General features: G+C 37.2%; 1 protein-coding gene across 2 annotated transcripts in view; it reads left to right on the forward strand.

The window, feature by feature from the left end:
- Positions 1 to 5,832, forward strand: part of LOC131434938 (putative transcription factor SOX-15) — a 159,677-nt gene extending 153,845 nt beyond the window's left edge. Inside the window, exons 3-4 of one of the 2 annotated variants that reach the window (XM_058602240.1) lie at positions 256 to 1,797; positions 1,863 to 5,832. In XM_058602240.1, the coding sequence (XP_058458223.1) occupies positions 256 to 1,797; positions 1,863 to 2,020 (1,700 nt within the window). In that variant the 3' untranslated portion in view covers positions 2,021 to 5,832. Of the gene's footprint in view, positions 1 to 255 lie in introns of both variants that reach the window. The other variant, XM_058602239.1, reaches the window with a different exon arrangement.
- The last annotated feature ends 2,586 nt before the right edge of the window (positions 5,833 to 8,418 follow it).

The following is an 8,418-nucleotide window of genomic DNA, read 5'->3' on the forward strand; positions in this document are numbered from 1 at the left end:
TGCAAAGAACTTACGAACCGCACTCCAACTAATGTATGCATGTAAAATTCAAATCAGTTTTCCTCGCTCTATAGTGGTACGGTCTGTTTGTTTTATTTATGCCGCAGATTTCATGTTGCAATGCGGTAATAAAGATGTGAGAAGTTTTTTTTTATGATGCAATGCATCATTTCCGTTATCATGTACTTTTGCGATTATTTACACTTTGATGATTTGCTAACGACTAACCAAGTGTTTGTTTTTTTTCTTTTGCAGGGAAGAAATGGCGTTCGCTAACGCCACAGGATCGCCGACCGTATGTAGAGGAAGCTGAACGACTTCGTGTGATCCACATGACCGAACACCCCAACTACAAATATCGACCACGTCGTCGAAAGCAGGCAAAAACTCGCGGTGGTGGTCCCGGTTCCAATGGGGGATCCGGAGTTCAATCCGTGTTGAATAATACTCAAAATACCAACGTGAGTAATTCCTCCCCAAGTGAACTGAACTTTGACGGTGATTCGTCGCAACGGATGAGTCCATACAGTTACAATCCACATTACTACTCTGGAGCTAACAATGTTCTAAACACACCTGACTCAAGTCCCACGCAAACTCCATCACCAGCTCCACCTACGGTAGTGTCCGGTTCTGCATCCGGAAACAATCGGAAACTTTCCGGAAATTCAGTCGATGTAGGTCAAAAGCTCGATGACGTTTCATCTGCACTTCCAACGCCGGAAATGAGTCCACTGGAACTGGAAAAAGAAGCCTATAACGGACTCCACGCCAGTTATGACGACCTGAAGAGCAAACAGAAATTGTCTTATGAAAACTACAATAACATCAAGAGTGAACAGAAGCTACCTGCCACATTTCCGAATAGCTACGATCATGACAGTGAAATCAAACGAGAGTATAGTTCTGCTGCATCCTACCTAAGTTCTGGATCAGAAAAGCGATACTCTTACGATACATCGTTGAGCAATGGTATCCATGATAAGCGAAACTACCTCTGTGCCAGCAGTGGATCGACAACGACTACTGCAATGGTCAACGGAATGTACGTCATGTGTACAAATCGAAGCATTCTAGACCAAGGGCACATTGTTACTGGTACATATTTTCCTCCATTGGCCACATCCGAGGATCACCAAACCTTGGGTACTACCCTCACCAACAGTCATGTTTCGCATCTCAGTACAAACAGTAATAGCAATAGCAGTAACCACAACCATGGCAATAGCAACAGTGCTAGTAGCAATCTTCCAAACAGTCTGAATAAAATCAGTAATGGCTTACCTGGGAGTATTCATCTCAGTAGCAGTACCGGTAACTCCACTTCACTTACGCAACAATCAACACATCAGACTTCACTGACAGCCGATCAAATCAATAACTACTACGGTGTCAATTCATTATCGTCCGGACTACCAGCGTACTCGTACGCCTACAAAGACTATGGCATTACCTACGAGTCGTCTTCAATGGGTCAGGATGAAGTGGACTCCCGAGAACTGGACAAGTACTTGAAATATCCGGACAACAATCACAATTTCAACAGTTACGATTCGTACCCCCATAGTGCAGCTATCTACGGTCATCCGCAAACCGAATACTACAGTTATCATCAGCAGAACGCCAGTCTTCTGGCCCAGCAGCAGCAGCAGCAGCAGCAACAACAACAACAACAACAACAACAACAACAACAACAACAACAACAACAACAGCAGCAACTACCAGTAGGATCCGCTTCACCTGCCAGTAGTAATCACGGAACAGGACCAACCGGAAACACCACTGGAAAAGTTGATGGTATGATTGGAGCACCCGGTCATCTACCGACAACTCCCGTGGCACTGTATGCACTTCCATTACAGCATTCCCAGTTGGCGGCAGCACAACAACATCAGCAGCAACAACAACAACAACATCACCATCATCTCCACCACCAACAGCAGCAGCAACATCCACAGCACTCGCAAACACTGCATCCCCATGGACCGAGCGCACATGGTATGACCTACGTCACCAGTGAGCAGTTGAAAGATGACGAATTCAGCAACATACTAGCCGGGGTGAGGAAAACATGCTACAGTAATTAGGAAATGATGATGCACTCGAGAGAAAGTGATGTTTTTGACACGGGTAAAAGGGTTGACACCTGGACGAACAGAATTGCTGACGCATTTCGCACCAAATCATATTCATAGTTTGCAGCACCCTCTCAGATTTCAACTGAACTTTCTGATATTGTTACAAAAAGCTACTTTGAAACAAACATCGTTTTCCAAAATTGACAAAATTTTTTCATATTTTTTTCAAATGGCTGCAGTCGCCATCCTACGAAAAAGTGCTCTATGAGTGATTTTTACAAAATATGTCTATTTTAGAAAAAAAATATTTAAGAAATTCCTAATCGAGTCCTACACCGGAAAATAGATTTAAAAATGCTAAGTCTATTTGAAAAAAAAGCATCAGTTACACAGGTGAAAGTAGGAAGTAGGGGGCAAAGCGGAGACATTTTGGTTAATGGTTGTTTTTACATTTTAAATGAGATATTTTCTACGTATATAAACTTGCGTAGTCTTTAATGACTAATAAAATCAAATTAAATAATGTGCATGGTTCTATCTCATCCATTTTACCGTATTTAGAAATAAATTTAGAATCATGGTTTGTTTTAGGGCCATCCTAAAACCACTATAGCCAAAAAACGCAGTGAAATATTGAAAATCTCGAACGATTATATCCAAGGATGGCTTTTGTCGTATCAAAGAAAGCTCACTGGCAACTCTTCAACGATTGAATCAGTGCCATCAAAGAGAGACGAATATCATCGCAACAACAAAAACCCGGCATGGCTCATTTAACATAGAATCGACACCAGTGCGAGAGCGAATTTCTCTCGATGAAATTTCTGAGAATCAAAGGTTAGCACGCTGCTGTGGGGATCTTCTCTGAAGCAACAAACGGTCGCTTATTCTCGTTTCGCGATCCGATTCCATACAGGCAGTTGATTATTGCGGTAGAATCATTTTACTATTCCCGCTTATTCTAACTATGTGCATATAACCTTTGTATAAGTTGTGTCTATGAAAATGTCTGTGAATGCTCCACACAAGGGTTTTGAAATATTGCAACCTAGTAAAAGAATCATCAAGTTGAATCATCGATTCGATTTTCTGCGATAATTGTCAACTTGCGATTCTCTCTTGGGAAATTCCACACAGCAACGATCATTATCAGATTGTAAATTTTTTAAAGGGTGTGAAATACTCAGAGTATGAAGTGGAGCGAAGAAATGTAACAAAATTCTCTCACGGTTCACGCATTGAGAGACTCGAGTTCTTGTAGCATCTTCTACCGGATTGAAAATGTTGTATACAATATAGATTGCAATATAGCAGCTTATGTCAAATTTTCGGCAATCACCAACACTGATTATATCTATACACCGAAACAAACAATATAATTGAGCCGAAAAAAATATACCTGAACAAAAACGCTTAACGAAGCTCGAAGGTGTTTTGAAACGATATGCTTATTTTTGTAGGTAGATAAAAACATAATCCAGAAAAGGCAGGAGGGTAATGTCAGAGACATAACCGGATGACGTGAATAAGAATAAAATGGATGATTTAGTTTCTTCAATGTTGAAAAATTTGGATTTTGGACTTCGCTGAATTCTGTAACTCAATTTTGATGCTAGATTCGGGAACCTGAACTCAATAACTGAATTCCGAAACTGAATTCTAAATTGTTAAATTGATTACTGAACCTGTGTTTTGGAACTGTATTCGAGATCAGGATTCTGGTTCGGCACTGAATTCTTAACCTGAATCCCAGCACTGTACTCTGGACTTGGATTCTAATCCGCAGCTAAGTTTTAGTTACAGAATTCCGATCCAGGATTCCGTTTTCAAATTCAGATCCAGAACTCAACTCAGAAATTATATTCAAGAATACACATCCGGAATTTAGTCCAAAAATCTTCCGAATCTAGTTCAACTTGCAGAATTGAATTTTAAAGGCAAATTATCGACTTGCATTCTGGTTTATAACTCTGAACCTAGACTCTGGAATGCAGTTTAGAACTGAATTTTGAAAATACAACTAAATTTTAAATCTGAGTTTTGTTGCCGGATTTCAGTTTGAAGTTCCAGAGCTGCAAGTTGTTCTGAATTTTGGATAGGAATTTTGGAACTGAATTCTAGTCTGAACCTCGATTTCAGTTTCAGAATTCAGTTTCAAAAATCAGACTAAAAGTCTAGGTCTACAATCAAGATCCTGATTTCAGATCCATACAAATAGAAATCCATTAAAAAATCATGACCAAAATGATTAATATCATAAAAATGTCATGCGAGATGAGTTATTGTTTATGATATGAATAATGTCGAATTTTCGATCTGGTTTCTGGAAATGAAAAAAAATCGCTTCTTGTATTTTGAATGTGAATCTTAGCACTGAACTTTAGAATTCGATTCTGGTCTGAACTGAACGAATCAACTACGCAGGGTAGAATGAATTATGCATCAAATTCTTACCTTCTTTACTCATCAAGCATTTTAGAAAACGTTAATTTCGAGTTACTACTGAAAATTCTATCTCAAATTGTTGATCATGTCTCCGATGACGTAGAGAAAATAATATATTGATACGTTAAATAAAATAAGAGATATTCACGATCAAAAACTTATCACTCTCCTAGAGAGTAAATTTTTAAAATGCGCATCATAGTAAGGAATTGAAAGGAACAGATTAATTAAGGACTGAGGCTAGTAGGTCGCGTAAAACAACGTGGCTCGCTGTGCGTATTACATTTCTCTCCATGCTCTCTCGCAAATGTGTAAAATGACTCTCAATGTTTCCCGATCGCTAAAGTCAATGAATCATTCTGAAATTTTCACAGAATAATCTAAACTAATTTTCTAAGAGATTGTCAGTTGGGTCAGTTGAGATATTTGTCACCGTTTCTGAGAAAATCAGATTTGAAGCGGAAGAATATCCCTCTAAATCACCCTAAAACACACTGGCCTCAGCCCTTAAGTCACTTCGATGCTCCACAATATTGATGCCATTTCGTTCAAATGTATACCGCAAGAGCTAATTTTAACTTTTATATGAATTATGGTAAAAAATAGTTCAAATTTATGAAAACTGTACCTAATTATTTTTATTGCCACAATACAATTGGCCTATGATATAAAAAGTATGAAATATATCTACGGCTTTCTATATTGATGTTCTCAGCAAATACGAGATCAATACATGTGCCTTCAAGTATAGTAGCTTGTGAAGGAGCAAATTTCATATCCAGCTTCATATACTTGCTCATGATATCAATGAATTTTATATTTTCTTGTTTTGAGGCATCTATATTAAAGTTCCCCACAACTATCATCGGCGTATTTTTACGGGAATATAAAACTGGGGTGTACTTGATTTCTTAATCCGCATAGAAAAATCAAATATTTTAAGAAAAAACACTTTTTAAACAAATGAGAATTTTTAGCTGGGTTAAGAAATTTTTTCCTATTATAACATTTAAATCTGTATTTTTCAGGAGAATTAGTATAAAGATGCGTTCTACATCAATACTTTCTTTTTCTCATTGCATGCTAAGACAAGACCTGACTACTGGCTTCTTATTCTTTCTGTCGAGTGTTTAGTTCTGTTGAATAAACACCAACTGCCTGTTTACGTATCGGTTACAGTGTTGCCATATTTACAGATTTTTTAATATTTTTTTACAATAAACGTGAAAGATGTTTTGATGAATGCATTATTTTCAATAATTATTAACGTTAAAAAACAATTAATTGAGCATACTTCTGCTGTTGAATTGAATTGAATTTTTTGTGTTGTGTTTTATCCTCCACAAATCGCTTTATAATAAATGTTTTTATTGTAAATTTGGTTTTCAAAGATTTATTATTCGCACAAGTCTTAGAGATAGTAATAAATTGTCGCAACTTATTTCGCCTCAACGTATTCATTGTCATATGGCACATTTATCGATGGAACATAAGTAAACCCATCTGACTTTTTTTCATTTGGAAAATGTAAATTTAAAAAAAAAACTAGTTAACATTCCTAAAGTTTTACTTACGCTACAAGTTCTCATTCCTGCTTTGACGACAAAACACGACATATCTCTTTCATGTCAAACGCAAAATCGAACCCACTTTTGATGTAGTACCGGATCTTTTGGAAGTCGAAAAAAGTCAAGTTTGAATAGAATTAGTGCGACCACAATGTACAACACAATACTTCATTCACTAAAAAGAAAAACGGTTTGATTTTAATTCATAATTTCAATTACACAGTGCTGTCTCTATATTATTTATTATAGGTTTAAAAAAGTGAAACATTCTCATTTTCATTTTCATTGGTTAGCTCAAATTATACATTAGATTAAAGATGTTTTTTTAATTTTGCATCATTGCTCGCGTACCCTGCAAAAGTTTTTTCTTTTCATTATTCGCGGGTAGCAAAATCAAAATCAGCAAATCTGAAACTGGTCCATTCTGACATAGAATTGTCAGGTCTTGTCTTAGATTGCGTGAGTGTGTTACCTGTCGTAATTGAATGAACATAGTGGAACTTCTTTCTTGAGTTTAAAATAATTTTGAAAAAAAGACTATTCCCGGAAAAATGCAATGGTCAAAAATGAAAATACTCTAAGAATAAATTAATAAAAATTAGCCTTTTTCCGAAGTTGCTTTATTTAACCACCTCTCCTAGACTAAACTGAATGCTATCCATCAAAGGCTGTGTAACACTTGCACCATTTGTCTCACAGACTTTTATATACTATTTCTTGAAATCTTTATCGTTTTTGAAGACTTTCCTTGTTTACTGACTAGAATTTTTTCGGTTATGACATTTTAAATCGTCCAGAATCTTTTGGGCAAAATTCTGACCAGTTCGGATGATTTACCTACTTCGGAAAACCAAAAAAAGTGTGCTTCGTATCAATCTATCATCGGTTTTATGTAATGGCACGATGTCAGATCCTGACTGAGCGACACCTTCATTGGATACGGCTTGCTGAATTTTCCACATCTACAGATCGCCTGCCACACCAAGTACTTTTTGGCAAATAATTAGACCTCTCCGCAACATCCAGACTAGACTAAATATGTCAGGTCGGGGTTCTGCTTGGTCATCGCTTTAATTTACATATCGTAGTTCATTACGGTATACTTCGGTTGCATATACCACTCCTTGTGCGAGAGTTGGCCACCGTATTCAATATATGAATTTATTTATGTAGTCTGCTGTCTGCTGGACGAACCACACGAAAGAATTGGTTTTCTTAGCTACGTTCCTAATCGGAAGGATCGGATTACGCTTGACATAATCCCTCACCTTCCAAGCGTGCATTCCTTCCTTCGTTTTTTCTTTTGCTGCCTGCTCCCCACACGTCGGGATCTCCTTGAACGATGTTACCTCACAGAGCACTATTCCCAACTGTGGGACTGGCCTAGATTCTCCACGACCGTGTCCATAATTTTATGTAAAAATTGCACATTAAATTATGTATGTTATTCCAAAATTTCATTGATTCTTACCCTTATTGTAGGATAATACCCAAGAAAAAAGTTGCGTTTTGTTCGAGTAAAGTTTTATGCGATACGAAGGCGACCAGTCAACTGTCGGTCAAATAACTGCCAGCCTTGCACATAGTTAGAAAATGCAGCAGCTGATCTGGACAAATATGTTATTTAATGATGAGTTCAGTAAATCATGGCACCAATTGTCGGTGAGAAGAGACAGTTCCACAGGGATGGAATTTAGACTCAAAAATGTTGAAAATCTTCTATACTGCACAGTTCAACAGAATCATATTTTTTAAATCTTCTAAAATACTCATAAATGGAGCATCACAGTTCATGCGAATTTAGATATAAGCGTGTAATTTTTTTAATTTTGCAATTATGTAGCTTCATTTCAATGGAAGTTACCGTGACTTGAGCCTTGAATCATTAAATCCCAAAGTACGTACGTTGAACTAAGCTTCAGAAAAGTGGTTGACAGGAGGATGGTACATTCATGTAGTGCCATTCGCTAACCGGATGCAAATTGTAATCGGAACCTGTAAAATTTTAATTCTTTTTCAAGTTTAATTGATAGAAAACGAAAAAAAAACATTCATTGAGCGAACTGCAACTTTGCATTTGACTCCTTCAATCACGTTTTGCACTGCCTTCTTGGTCATCATCCTCATCACAGGTTTGACATTAACTGCATCTCGCTACCAATTGTCTTTCGAACCTATTTAAGGTTCCACCTGACGGTGGTCCAATATTTTTGTATTGGGTAGTGCTCTTGTAGCTGTAAAACCATCTCAAAGTAACAAAAAACGTAAATAAAACCGTTGGGGTCTGGTATATTATATGTAGAAAGTGTGAGCAAACTTTGCAAAAA

Source organism: Malaya genurostris, chromosome 3 (assembly GCF_030247185.1).
Source record: "Malaya genurostris strain Urasoe2022 chromosome 3, Malgen_1.1, whole genome shotgun sequence".
In the NCBI taxonomy this organism is placed as follows: domain Eukaryota; kingdom Metazoa; phylum Arthropoda; class Insecta; order Diptera; family Culicidae; genus Malaya; species Malaya genurostris.